The sequence below is a fragment of the Falco peregrinus genome, chromosome 3, assembly GCF_023634155.1.
Source record: "Falco peregrinus isolate bFalPer1 chromosome 3, bFalPer1.pri, whole genome shotgun sequence".
In the NCBI taxonomy this organism is placed as follows: domain Eukaryota; kingdom Metazoa; phylum Chordata; class Aves; order Falconiformes; family Falconidae; genus Falco; species Falco peregrinus.
The window spans coordinates 25,381,016-25,394,948 of record NC_073723.1 but is presented as its reverse complement, the minus strand read 5'-3'; the positions used below and the strand labels follow the sequence as shown (position 1 = coordinate 25,394,948).

The window sequence follows — 13,933 nt, the reverse complement described above, 5'->3', positions numbered from 1 at the left end:
CATCAGTATGTATCACCACATGTTGCAAATGCTCCCTGCATGCTGCTGAATTATTCCTCCTCCCTTCTGGCTTACTAGAAACTCCTTTCTTCCCAAAAGCTGCAGAGCAGTGCTTGGCACTGCCAGGCTTTAGTAACCTCTCCTGCTCGGGGTTAGACAGGGAAATACTACACTTGCTTTGCTGAAGGGGTCAGTATGGTTTAAATGGCCAGAGGTGGTATTGAAAGCTTAAGTGGAGCCAGATAAGCTCCCGTTGCATCTGTTGGGTAATATTGCCCTCTGATCTATGCACAGAGCTGAAGTTTTGGACACGGAGAATTCATAGCATGATGCACCAAGACTGCATGACTGTCAGCTGGTTTACACAGGGCCTTCTGGACCTCTGTTAAATGCCTGGAGGACTGATGTTCTTCTGGGAGCGCAGAAGTTAGAAGTTTCCAGAAGATCGCATTGAGTTAAAGATCAGGTCACTTGAATCTGTCGGTGCCGTGTGGGTGCAGCAGCACGGGTGGCGTGCGTAGCTGAAGGTGGCTGGAGCCTTACTCTTGGAGCTCTGCTTAGGTTTTTCTCAGTCTATCTGTTCTCCAGGTCCTGATGATTCCTGGTACCCTGACAGAGTGCCTCCTCCCACTTGACCTGTCCCTGACAGCTCAGCTGAAACGAGGTATTTTTTTATAATTTTGCTACAATAAAACACCCACGTTTGACATTTCTAACATGCTTTACTGAACTTGTGATTATAGAGGTAATTTACAATAAAGCAATTAAATAAACAATAAGTTAAAACACAATACATTTATACATAGTATTTCAAAGGGCTCGAAAGACTATCAGGTTCCAATATGTTAAGACTTTAAAACAACATTAAGATCCAAAGTGTATCCACACCTATACTTATCATTGTAACAAGTTTTGAGACTCCCAACAATGTACATTTTTGGTTACAGTCCCCGTACACGCACAAGACCAGTGAAATGCTCGAGCAGTTGTACGATTGAGAAGAGCACTACATGAGACAGGCACGAACGATGTGCTGGAAGCTGCCTGGCAATAGGGGGTTTACCTCTACATTTGAATTGACACCTCGGACAACAAATGGAAAGTGCTAGCATGCTTTCTGAAGTGCATGTGTGACCCTTAGTGGGAACAAGCCTTCATGTCACTCATTTAACGCTGTAGTTTCACAAACGTTCTAGATTAGTGCTGCTTGAAGGATTACCCCACTTTTCTCTGGCCATTTGCTCCCACATGCATCTTGCGCTACCCTCGAGCCAGTGCAGTGCTCTTGTACATTTGCTCAGTGAACCATCCAGGGAAAGTGACTGAGCTTAACGCTGACTCAGCAAACACACGTGAAAGAGTGCTAGCTGTAATGCTGCTCGGTTCCCCCGGTCATGTTCACTGTACAGATGCACTGGCACCAGAAAGACACCAGCAGAAGGGAGGAACACAGTGCCTGGGAAGTGGAGGGCTATTTCTGTAGGCAGCAGTACTATTAAAAACATCTTGTGGAACTACAGGGTTCAGCTTTTTTTATTTTGAAACAAGAAACATGTTTTCAAACCAATTTATAGTGCAAATCAAAGAGTCAAAAGCAAAATGATGGACTCTGCCAGAATATACAATAACTTTTTATGATCTATCTCATCCCTCTTTCTCTCTGCCTCAGCCAGTTGGTGCCCAGGGACAGAGTGGACTTTAGGTTTTGATATTGAAGGGTGTACGGCGTAAAGAATGCAGGGCCACCAGGCAGCAACCACGAAGCAACGCTCCGATGTTATAAATGGGATCTGTTCCTCCCCTCTGAGTACTGAAAGCCCACATGATAGTTGGTACAACAGGGGCTGCTACAGCCAGAACATCTCTGAGGAGACTCCTGCTCCAGTATCTCCTCTTTATTCCTGCCTGAGAGAAAGTATTGACATACCCAAAGGCTTCATCATCATGAGGTTCTGTAAAATCAAGTTCTTTCATGAAACGGTTTCCATTAACTCTGTGCTCCACCTTCCTGCATGGAGACTCCATAGGAGACAAAAGGATGGCAGAGGTTGGATCACTTGGAGTTAAGTCCACAATGATACCAGAATCACTGAAGCTTCCAAGAGAATCACCCAATTCCTTCAGTGAAGAAGGTGGGCTTAGAGGACAGGCATCTTGAGCTCTGAAGATGTTTTGAATGAGCTGCTCCACATCTAGGCTATATGGCACCACATCAGTCTGCACAGACTGTTCCACCATCATGTTGCTTCTTTTCTCCTCCTCCTGGGAAGAAGTTAGTTTTTCATCCAGAACATTTTCAAGCATCCCTTTATTCACAGCAGAACTGGAGAGAGCTGGATCACTCAACTCAGAGGCCGTGGTGGTCAAACTCTCTTCAGATGAATCGCTCCCGTTAGCTGTGTCCTCATTAAGCAGCAGCCCACTGTCTGCCACCTCCTCCAGAGCCTGGTCCTCTGCGATGAGGCTGTCCGGCACTGTGGCACACAGCGCCAGCGGCTTCCCCTCTGAGTCACACACGTACTCCAGGCACTGCTCATCCCTCGCAGAGCCATTCTGAGCCATCTCCATGCTCTGCAGCAAAGATTCCAGTTTCTTGTTTTGAATGTTTATATCTATGAAGTATTTCTGAATTTTTTTGTCTTTCTCAGCCAAGCTGTTTTTCATGGTTTCAATAACCTGCTTGAGTTGTTTAATTTCGCTTCGTGCTTCCTTTAAGGCCAGCTCCGCCTCCACACGATTACACTCTTCTTCAATCCAGTCTTCCCTCATCCGTCCCAGCTGAGCTTTGAGCTCTTCTATTTCTGTTTCCCTGCAGCAAAATAAAAATGCTGTAACACTTCTGCTAACTGGTCAGTTAAAGAGTCAACATGAGGCTCCACCACACCGGGATCCTTATGCTGCCCAGATGCTCCAAGAAGGAAGCAATTTCCTCCATGCACGATTTGCTGCTGCCTCTGAAAGAGCTGGCAGAGACTGAAGCCAGCTGCCCAGACACCCGGGCTGACTGCTTAGGGGAGCCACTGACCCCGCCACACAGCCAGCAGCCTTGTGAGCTGTGCCATGATCCAAGACACCTTGAGGTACAAGTGGTGACCTTTAGGTCAGGTCCAATCGGTACAGCGCTTAACATCCCACCTGCTGCCTCGCCCCGGAGGAAATGAGGAGCAGCTACCTGGATGCATCCCCCATGCCTGCCAGCAGCTCGTTTTGTACAGCCAGGGCCAACACTGGCTGCGGAAAGCAGGACGGCTCGAGGCTGCAGACCCCTGGCTTGCTCTGCCCTGCATGGAGCCAGAGGCTGCCGTCTTGACTTGCAAGCGAGTGGGGCGAGGGGGCCCCGTGTGAGATCCAGCCCTGGCAGAGGCAGAGGATGGGCTGTCCCAAGCTGGACCACTGGGTCCCTGGGGACTCTGCCTGGGGGCTCCACTCAGACAGCCCTTTGTGCCCACTTGGGTTGGGTGCGCTGCAGAGCCAGCTCTCAGAGCACGGTTTTAGTAAAGCAGATTACATCTGTTGCTGTGTAAAGTACATGGTCTCTGCTTAGCATCCGTACAGAGGGCTATTGTGAAAAATTCGGTATTGAAGCAACAAAAATATAAGTGGCACACTGGCTTGTATAAGAGCCTGTCTTTCATTAGGGGAGAAGGGGGACACTTGTAGGCGTATTTCACTGAGTGAGGTAGAACGGCAGACTAAGGTAATGCATGCTGGCAGGTAGAAACTGTTTTATGTATAAAAGGTCCCAACGCTACATAGGAGTGGTAAAAAATTATCCTCTAAAAGTATTGGGAAAGTTCAAAAGAGGGAAAAGAAACAACGATGTTAATAACTAAACTGCATGGTGTGTATTCCCTGAGAATCCTATGAAACCAGAAATGCCTGAAAACAACACAGTCAGACTGATTATATTTCAAATTTCTTAATGAAAACTTTATGAGGTCAAGATATGATTAAAACGTTCAGAATTCCCACCCCTGAATGGTCCTGAGTAAATCTTTTTAACTCTCATTTCTAAAGCGAAATTTACCTTTCTTTAAGTTTGCTCTCAGATTCCTTCAGTTTTGTCTTCAAATGCCGTACTGTAACTTCTTTCTGCTGCAGAGGAGTCAAATACTGCTCTGGATTTTGTGGCTTAATGCTGTGATTGTCAGCACAAGAATTGTACCTCCCTGATCGCCTGAAAAGAAAAAAACCCACAAACCATCACATAATATCATTCCCACAGTTCTTCAGTCCTGGCAAAAAGAAAAACATCCTATTGACTGATACAAAACTTGAGTCATTTGGGGCTCCTCAGCATCCACACAAGCGACTCTCTAGCAAATCAGAGTACTTGAGAAACAGCTGATTTGTGGCTCTAGTGCAAAATCTACTATTTATTGTACTTGGTTTCAGTGCCATTACATGACATGAGACATCAAAATACCTAGCCACGCCCTCCCCAAAATGGATGGTGTGCCCAAGAGCAGGCAACCAAGCCACTGGCAAGGGCACCCAGCTGTAGACACGGCCAGGTGAGGACCAAGTGCAGCTCCACTCATGAGCTATGAAGCTGAGCACGCTGAAACCTGGATTCATCCTATCTAGCTTTACGTGTGTATCTGACATGCTCGGCTGTTGAGTTGCCTGAGGCAGGGAAACAGCAGCAGTGTGGTGGCAACTTCTCTGCCATACGTGTCACATGCTCTGGCAGGTATCTGTTTTCTTTCCTGTACAGGAAACTACACTCCTTACGGGAGGTGCCTAAGGCTGGGCAGGGTGAATTTTCACCTGAGTGTATGCTTTCTATACTACCCCACCCAACTGTCTCCAAAGTGAAAGGACCCTTAGACCAAAGAACCAGTAAATCCCCATGAGAATTGATGGCATGAAAGCACATGAAGGAGCCTGCCTCGGGGTGAAAAACAACTACATAGGACTTTGACTGAAAGTAACTGAATTTTGCAGCGCTGAAACAATAAGGGATGAAGCACCCTGTTGACCGTTGGAGCCACCAACATGAGGAGTCATGCCTATGCTGAGGAGCAAGGTGACCCGCTTGGCAACTCGTACAGCTGATCCCACGTTACAGTGCAGAGCAGGTACGTCAGTGCGCTGAACACCGGGATGCTGAAAGAAAGACTTGCCTCATCACTGGGCTGCTGTCGCTTCCTTTATATGAGCCTGAGTTGCTGCTGCTGGCTGAAGAAGCCCTGTAACTCTGATGGATGTTAGCAGGACTCAGCTGGTTTTTGCACAGTGTTGACAGAGAGTCCTTTTCACGGGAAGCAGGTGGGCTGGCTCCAGACTTGTAGGATAAGGATCCATTATTCCGACCATAAGGGCCACGACTGGAGGGGAACCAAAATGGTTAAAGCATACTGGATTATCCTCATCACACAACCCCACTACGCAAAGTTGTCTGAACTCTACACCTGGTAGATAATTGTGAGTGGTCAGGAAGAAAGAAAGTCCTGAAGTCACCAGCCACTGCATGTTCTTTCACTGACTGTGGGGCTCTCAGCCTGAATTACATGATCTAGGGAAACCTCAGCCATTTGCACATTTCTCTGTGGATAGAACAGTTCCCAGTGACTCCATCAGATCATCCATGTTCCCTGAACCTCTGACTCCATTAAGTAATGAAAGGACTGCAGCCTGGATTAGCTCCAAGAGAACCACACTTCAGCTTTCCCTGGCCAGGCTTGTGGAGCGATGCCCATCCGCAGAGGTTTGCTGTAAGGCTGCTTTTATGCTCCTCAGCAAGCAGCCCGAGGGATCACAGCATGCACTGAAAACAGATTTTGTTTGAGCCACTGTTCTTTTCTGCCTTCAGCATACTGGGTGCTTTAGCTGTCACTGTCAGCTATTCATTCGCTTAGATATAGTTCGAACCCCACTGAGAGCAGACTGAAATAGTATTAAAATAGACAAAGGAAAGCACAGCCTTTTCTTTCTTCCTTCCAATTTCGCCCCATACATATCTACCTTTCTTTTCCCACTCTGTTAAATAATCTGTTAACCATGCGTGCTTGAAAGCAATTGGTATCTGCACTGCCCGAGAGCTGCCAAAGTGCTGGGGTGCTCTGAGAACAGCATCTCGGGGTGCACGCCTCACTTGCTCCCTTGGTTTGCCTTCCTGCACTACTGCGTGGCTACCTTCATCCTCCCATAGAAGTTCTTCTTCTAAATGGTAAGGAAATGGCAGGTTTCAAAAAAATATACGGAAAAAGGCAATTCCAGCCAGCAAAAGAGAAGGCTTGAACATAAAAATTTAATACCACAGAATTATGAAACAAAAATCTCTTCTTAAAATTGTTTGAATTGGTTTCCTCCCTCCTCTGAAAATGGAACACTTTATAAGGAACAGATGGTTGAGTGGCTGCTGCAAACCTTCATCACGCTGCTGCGGTTCGGGTGATTTTATAATTATTTTACAACGAAGTGAAGGACTGTGGTTTGTGACAACATTGAAATGTTTCATTGTGAGTTAAGTCAAACATTTAAAAAAGAACATATTGCAAAGGGGACATCTCTTTCCACTGTGCACAGCACAGCATCAGCTCTGGTGCGAGGAGGAGCTTGCAGGGACTTTGCCTAATGCAGCAATGCATTTGAAGGAGCCTCATTATGGAGGACTTCTGTCTAATTAAGCAGGTCAGTATGGTCTAACTTAAAAGTTATATTTAAATGCACAGTAGTGTATGAAATGGTACATACCCTTACTGAAAGTAAGGTGGCTTAGGGCTTCATATTCTACTTAGTACAGGTTTTTTCCCACAGCCAGTAACTTTACTTGTTAGATTTAATCTAGGGAGAGCTTAAGTAATGTTTATTTTTCTAACAGTCTCACGATACAGATAGGAAACTGCTCATTAAGCATCATTCTGCTGATCCTGTACACTGGAGCACACCGAGACCGTGGAGACGTCTGTGTGACTCCAGCATACGGGTATCCTGCTGCCGGTCCCAGCCTGCCTGCCAGCTCTTCCACAAAGGGCAGGAAACCAGTCCTGGTGATTTCAACCCTTTCCTCCTACTCCAAAAAATGTAACCAGCAGGGATCGCGTGGGCAGCACACAGCATGCACAGCTCCATCCCGGTGCCCCTATATTTGCAAGCTGTCTGGATTTGCACTTTACACATGACAGGGAGAAATCTTACAAAAATCTTTCATGAAAGTTTCGTTTAGATAGAAATAGTTCTGTTTTATCTGTGTGGAGTTTTAGTTATATAAAGGTTGGGCAAGGGTGTTTAAGAAAAAAGCATCAAAGGCAGTATTTCTACTTCTTCGTACAAAAAATAAGGTCATGATCTGCAAAGGTATATGCTGAGCTGACAGTTTACTACAGAAAGAAAACAAAGACCAAAAGGTTAAGGTTAACTGGTTAGAAGTACTGCTGTTCACTAACATACCCCCAGTTTCTCCCTCCTCCCCTACAGCTGATGCCTTTTCTGCCTTACCTGATCATATCTCCCATATTTGTTATGAACAAACGCCCCCCCCCAAAAATACCAGTCGGCTTATCTGGCATATTGACGATTTTTGTGTTCCAAATACAGAATTTTCTTTCTCCTTCTCATATCACTGTTCTCATCAGTGTAAGTGCTGCCCGAGAGCGTAGTGTTACCCTAACTGTTTTAAAATTCACAATACTGGTATTGTATGTATTAACTATCAGATCTTACACCGTAGTCTATCTTTGCACTAGCAACACTTGCAATATTCAGGAAAAATTGCTCTGCTTACTTGCGAGAAAAAGATGATCTTTTGCTTCCAGCAGCAGACATATGGACTTCAGGCGCTGAAATACTGCCTGTGCTGCTTGAAGAGCTAAAATCGGCTTCACTCCCTGGAAAGGAAAAGGGAAGAGTGAAAACATGATGGAAATTATAACTCAAATACTGTTTTCAAAATAACAATGAATCACAAGCATCCTTCCTTTGTCCATCCTGTATGAATCTCAGAAGTTGCATGAATTTTCAAACATCCCTGAGGACAAGCGCTGGATTTGTTCCAGATTTTCAACATTTCTTCAGAACTGGCACTTCAACAAGAGCAGAAAAAAACATTTGGACACAAAACCCTCACGCTACAGAAGCCATTTTAGGACTCGGCTAGGAACATTTGTTGTGACAAACTGTTTGCTTTCTCACAGCCACCAACAGATGAATGAGGCCGCTCACGTGGCTCCTTCAGGAGCACAGCGACTAGGAGCACATAGTTGTAACTGGAGATTTCTCTTGCTTTAAACCATACGAAAATTCTACTGGCTGGGAGGAAAGCTGCTTCTATTTCAGTTTCTAAGATGATGTACACATACGTGTATGTATGTATAAATGTGTATGGGCTAACAGGGTACATGCATACATATAGGTGCCACATATGTAGGTTTTCATGTGGCACAGAAGCATAGTAAGGCAGTTCTAATAGCCTTAAAGTAATCCAATAATCACATGTTGCTCTCAAGCGCTTTTTGGGTGCTAAGCCATCTGTCTGATTACTGACTTTCTACTAATCACAGCTTTTATTTCCCAAGCTCTGGCATATACAAGGAAAACTGCTCTCATTTTGCTAAGGTCAGTAGTAGGGAGATGTACTAAGAAGGTCTTATCACCTGGAAAAAACCCTGACCCTAAATTTTGGATTTTTATAATTCTATCACTCAAAGGGCAAATATCCAAAGCCACGTCGAGGTCTCACGCTGCAGAGCCACAATACCAGATGGTGACTGTATCTGAGGGGGTGGAAATAACTTTCCAACATCCTTTAAGTAGTCAGGGGGAAGCATCATTCATCTGGGAGTTTCTGGGTGCTGTCCCACACACATACAACCCCGGCCAGCAGCTGCAGACTTATCACAAACCATATTTTTGCTATCTTTTCCACAAGGCGGGGGGTGGTGGTGCAGCCACAGCCACCATTGCCACCACCGCAGCAGCAGACAAACCTTTAAGTGCACAACCTCTCTTAAATCCTTCACAGAGCTGATGGTGATGGGCACACCTTGTTCCCCTGAACACCTGGGACTGGGAAAAGGCCTTATCAGAGCCTGTCTTCACACCCTTATAGAGGATGAGACATCCAGCAACCACCTCTACCATCTGGCAGCTCTTAGCAACCAGCCTCAGGATCAGACATGTTGGGAGTTAACCCAATACTGACCCAGCCTCACCAGGTCTGAGGCAGCCCCCACTTCCCTGTGCCTCTGGCTCAGCCCGGCTCAGAGGAGTACTCAGCCCAGTTTCAGGGAGCTCAAATGCAAAGTTTAGCTCTTCAAAAGGGTGCCCCAGGGACCCAGCTTTATCACCTCTAAACCACCTCCATACCTAGTACAACACCTCTGACAATCAGACCCAAGTCACCCCCGCTGTAACCAGATCAGAACTGCGTACCAGTTTGCAAGGGGAGGGAGGGAGAGCAGCAAAGCTGCTTTGTTTCACAGAGTATTTATATCATGTCTGCAGATGTAAATGTCAGTGGCCCTCTCCTTGGGGAAACAAAATGACCCTGGGACATGATGTCCAAAGTTGCAACAGAGTTTTCCCGATAAACATTCCCATCTACAAAACTGAAGTACAGTCCAAATACTGTCTCAGCACCCTCACTATTCCCAAATCTACTTTTCCAAACAAAACACAAACAGGTAAACAGATTTCATACCTCCAGTGTTTGGGCCCCCAAAACATTCCTGCCCTTGCAAGACACCAGCAGCTTTCCAAAGTGAAGTCCTGGCTGCAGCGCAGAGAGCAGGAGCCCTAGCTGAGGCTCATCCCTGGTTAAGCAGACCACATCATAATCAGATCTTGCTATTGAAAGCATTTCAAGGAAGCAAGGCTTAATAATCACCTCTCCCTGACCCGCCTGGCTTGGAGCACAGCGCTGGGAAGGGCTGCCAAGTTAGGCACTGCCGGTCAGAGTCAGCAGAGCCTGAAAACGCAACCACCTCGAAGACTGAGCTTTCTGAAAGACTGAACTGCATCTGAGACCAGGAACTGTGTCTTGCAAAGCACGAATTAACCTTTGTGGCCCCAGTTCTGATAACAGCTACGCACAAGCTTAACACTGAACGCTCCTGGAGACTACTTACGTTTAAAATTAGGCATGCGGCTATTTATAGGATCTTCAAGAACATTTTATAAATTAAAGGGGGCAGTGCTAGTAATGGTTCCAAGTGTGTTAGTGATGTTCAAGCCAGCTTTGCATGCAGCAGAGCTCGACAGCAATGTTACTAGGAGACTTTAATAAATATTTTCTCCCATTTGGTAGACATCTCTAAGCAAAATGACATGGCATCTATCCCTAAAATATCAATTGCAACATATTGTCCTGGGTCAGTGTGACTTCCATCTTACAAATGTCTTAACAAAGGGGTGAAACTCCTTGTCTAGCAGCAATGCGGGCAGGAGCCAAACATGGCCTCTCACTTCTCCTAACACCCTTCTCCAGGCTGACAGCTCCCTAAGGATGCCTGTTGACTGTTTTTGTGGCTGTGACAATGTGGCTGCAAAACCTCACACATGTAACCCCTAGAACAGCCAACTGATCCAGCGTTAATCATGAAAGAGGTTGACATTTCTCAAAAACATATTCTTTTGTCCTAACTGGCCATAACACTTGTTTAGCTCTGATCTGATCTGAGACTGTTAAGAGGACTGTCTTACCCACCCTTTCCTGCAAAAGATGCCACATGTGGAGCCGCGGGCTTCATTGGTATCTCATTGCAAATTCACTCATACATATTCTTCCATGGTCCAGCCGCTCATGTCACATCACCGACAGCCTGTCAGCAGGTGAGCCAACACACTAATACGCTGTGATGGAAACGCTCACGCCGCATGCACGACATCTGATGCTGGGAAGCCTATCACCCCGGCCTCCCTCCGCCTTACAGCGGGCTCCGAGCAGCAGCACACCCACGCCACGGGAGCAGAGCTGTGCACTGCTCTATGCAACAGGAGGAATGACACAAGGGTGGCCAACAAAGTACTGTAACATTTTCCAGGATTGCTCCTTGCTTGGAACGGGTATCTGAGAATCAGCAGTGAAATCATGCAGTGCTTAGTGCTGTTGCTGCACTTTACTGCTCAAGGGGCGAGGGCACCGAGCTAAGAGCACGCTGTTGACAGCATCAGGCTTTGTGCTGCCTTCTAGTGCCACCGCTGCCCTGCCACCATCGCCACAGTCACCCAGCTCCAGCTGGTGTGGAGGGGAGGAGAAGGGAGCCTGCAGCTCCACAGCTGCACACAGGCACAATCCAGGCAGAGGCAGAGAGGGTGGTGACAGTCTGGCAGATGCGTGGGCTCATCTGCAGCATGGGCTGGGGGTCCGCAGCTTGGGGAGCTAAGGCTGTCCTGCTGCAGCATGGGAATCAACTGGAAAACCTCCTACTAATTACCCAACGGCAAATTTCCCATCCTGCATATGATGCAATTAGAAATTTCAGGGCAGTGCTGAGGAGAGGGAGAAAGAGCTGCCTGCGCAAGGGCCAGTATGCCTCCAGCTGGCACTGGTGTGTGTTTATCCCACTCACACAGCGCAGCCATCGCGCCTACATTTTGGCTGTAGGAAAGCCCCACCTTTAACTCTGCTCTGCACTGCCTCAGTCATAGTGCAGGGGTAATGTCACAGTACTGTGACCATATCACACACTGCATTCACAGCTTTTACAGGCTGAACAGAGTAGGTATATTGGGCCTACCTGGATAGTATGCAAGCACAGAAATACCACATCGTGTATGTACGTATGTATGCATGTAGAGACAGTGTATACATTTCTTTACACAGAGTCACACAATAACCCCACAGGTACACCTGGAGTATGGCATCCCAGTTTGCTATTTCTAGCCATTACAGGTGGTTGAATATGGTTGTATGGTCTTCTGGCCTCGGTTTAAAATTTTGCTTGTACTTTAGTATTTAATCTTTTTCCTTCTATAAGAATAAAGCTCAAACATTCTTGTGTGTATTTTCTTGTCCGTTTGCAATCTAAATAGTGAGACTAAAACATGGAAAAAAGGAAAAAGTTCAAGTAATATCTGTGACAGGAACATTGACAGCTGAGCAGCAGAACTGGATTCCCAAAATTCAGGATGCATGAGCTTATTAAAATTTATCCTTTTTGTGTAAGTCTTTCCTATTTGCAACTTCGCCAGTTTCACAGCAGCTGAAGTATATAAACCACAGAGCTCACCTATTTTCTGACTGCATAAACATGACCTCTCTCTCTATATATATATATATATCAGTCTTGATGCTAGGTTTCACCCAGTGAAACAGAGCTGTAAATAAAACAGTGCTGACAGAGATAGCTTGTCCTCAAACTGTAAAGCACTTAAATCTGCTGAGATTCCTTGTTTTCAAAAGCATCCTCTTATAAAGGAAAGAGACCAAACTATGCATACATGTTCACCACTCCTGTGCAGCAACTAGAGGAAAAGTGGCACGCTGTCTCTGTAGATAGCTTTATTTAGAGACCCCAGGGGAAGAGATAGGGCTTGACTGCATAAAAAAATTCCAGCAAAGCCATTAGAAGCAGCTGGAAAAGTAGAGATAATTCAGTTGTCATGCCCGCTATTGAAAGGCCCTGTATTTTTAAGAGATTTTCTTTCATTTATCTTGAAACCTTTAACTCATGGCTACATCTCTAGTTCCAGTCTTCAACAGCATATGCAGTATATTTCCAGGAAATACTGATGCTGCTTCTTTTCTATTTAATATGGGGTTATTCCTGCAAGACTGGTTTTGTACACCACAAACAATCTAGGAAAAAAACCCACACTGCTCACATGTGCTGACAAACATAAGAAAAAGAAGCTGTGAAGAAGTGGTGAAGTCCTGCCTTAGCATTTCAGGCTTTGCTTCAGATAACACCCTTAAAGATGACCCATTTCAAGGGCAAAGTCTCCTAGAGGATAATGTACTCGATTCACAGCATCAAGCCCATAGCTGACTGGGTTTTCGTTCCAGTCCCTGGCTTTTTGACTTCTTACTTACTTGCTTTACTATTACTGTACATGGGATTCTTATCTTGGACTTGCTGTTCTATTTCACACCTAACAGTAACTGGGTAAAGGCAGATACAATCCTGGGAGCAAGGAACAGAACTCTCCTCCATGTGGACTGCTCTGGTCTTTGGCTGACACAGACTGTTCCCATATGTTCTGCCTCTGCCTATGTTGCATGCTCTCCACTTACCATGAGGTCGAGAATCAGCGGAGGAAGCTGAGGATGCCCAGTGGTACAGCAACTCTTATGAGAGGTGTGGATTTGAACTCATTTGGTCCAGGGAGGGCACTGAACTCTGATCTCTTCCTCAAGCTCCAGCTGCTCATCTCTGACCCACAACAGGCGGGTAGCACTAGCGCTGGCTGTTTTTCAAAGGACTGAATTGTGCTGGCTGCCTGCACTCAGAGTGACGGTCTAGCTCCAGTACCGAGGGTCAATGTGAATCCAAGGCATGCACAGGGACACGCTCAGGACTACAAGTAAGTGACGGAAGTCTGGGAGATGGGCACTCCTCTTTGGCATCCCCTGTGGACTGGTGGAGGTATGCTCCTGCCTGGCGTGCTCTCTGCTGTGAATGAATCTTGGATTTTAGTACATAACCATCCCCTCTGATTTTATATGCAGTTTAGTTATCAAGCTCAGATTTCTGAGTTGTGCTCCCACAACAGTGGTGAGAAGCTGGGCACAGCAATGCCTGGCATGGTCAATCCTAAGGGTAACAACAGGCATCCCTCCCCTATCCCCTTGCGCTGGCCAATGAAGCCATCACTCCCCAGCTCTTCAGTGGGCATCCACCTGATTGTTTGCCAGTGCTCCCTCATCACACAGATCTGTTAATCACATTCCAGCTGACTGCATGGTCCGGGAACAGCTGGGCAGCTGGCAAAAATGCAGTCGGGGGGAAGTAGAGCAAAACCTTCAGTGTGACTTTCCATAAATTGTTCA

General features: G+C 46.2%; 1 protein-coding gene across 4 annotated transcripts in view; it reads right to left on the bottom strand.

The window, feature by feature from the left end:
- Positions 1 to 702: 702 nt before the first annotated feature.
- SYBU (syntabulin) overlaps positions 703 to 13,933 on the bottom strand; it is a 41,330-nt gene continuing 28,099 nt past the window's right edge. For 2 of the 4 annotated variants that reach the window (XM_055799387.1, XM_055799388.1), the window contains 4 exons: positions 7,730 to 7,832; positions 5,127 to 5,330; positions 4,028 to 4,177; positions 703 to 2,809 (listed from right to left, as the gene is read on the bottom strand). In XM_055799387.1, the coding sequence (XP_055655362.1) occupies positions 1,699 to 2,809; positions 4,028 to 4,177; positions 5,127 to 5,330; positions 7,730 to 7,832 (1,568 nt within the window). In that variant the 3' untranslated portion in view covers positions 703 to 1,698. Of the gene's footprint in view, positions 2,810 to 4,027; positions 4,178 to 5,126; positions 5,331 to 7,729; positions 7,833 to 9,643; positions 11,912 to 13,933 lie in introns of those variants that run through there. The other 2 variants (XM_027777594.2, XM_055799389.1) reach the window with 2 other exon arrangements.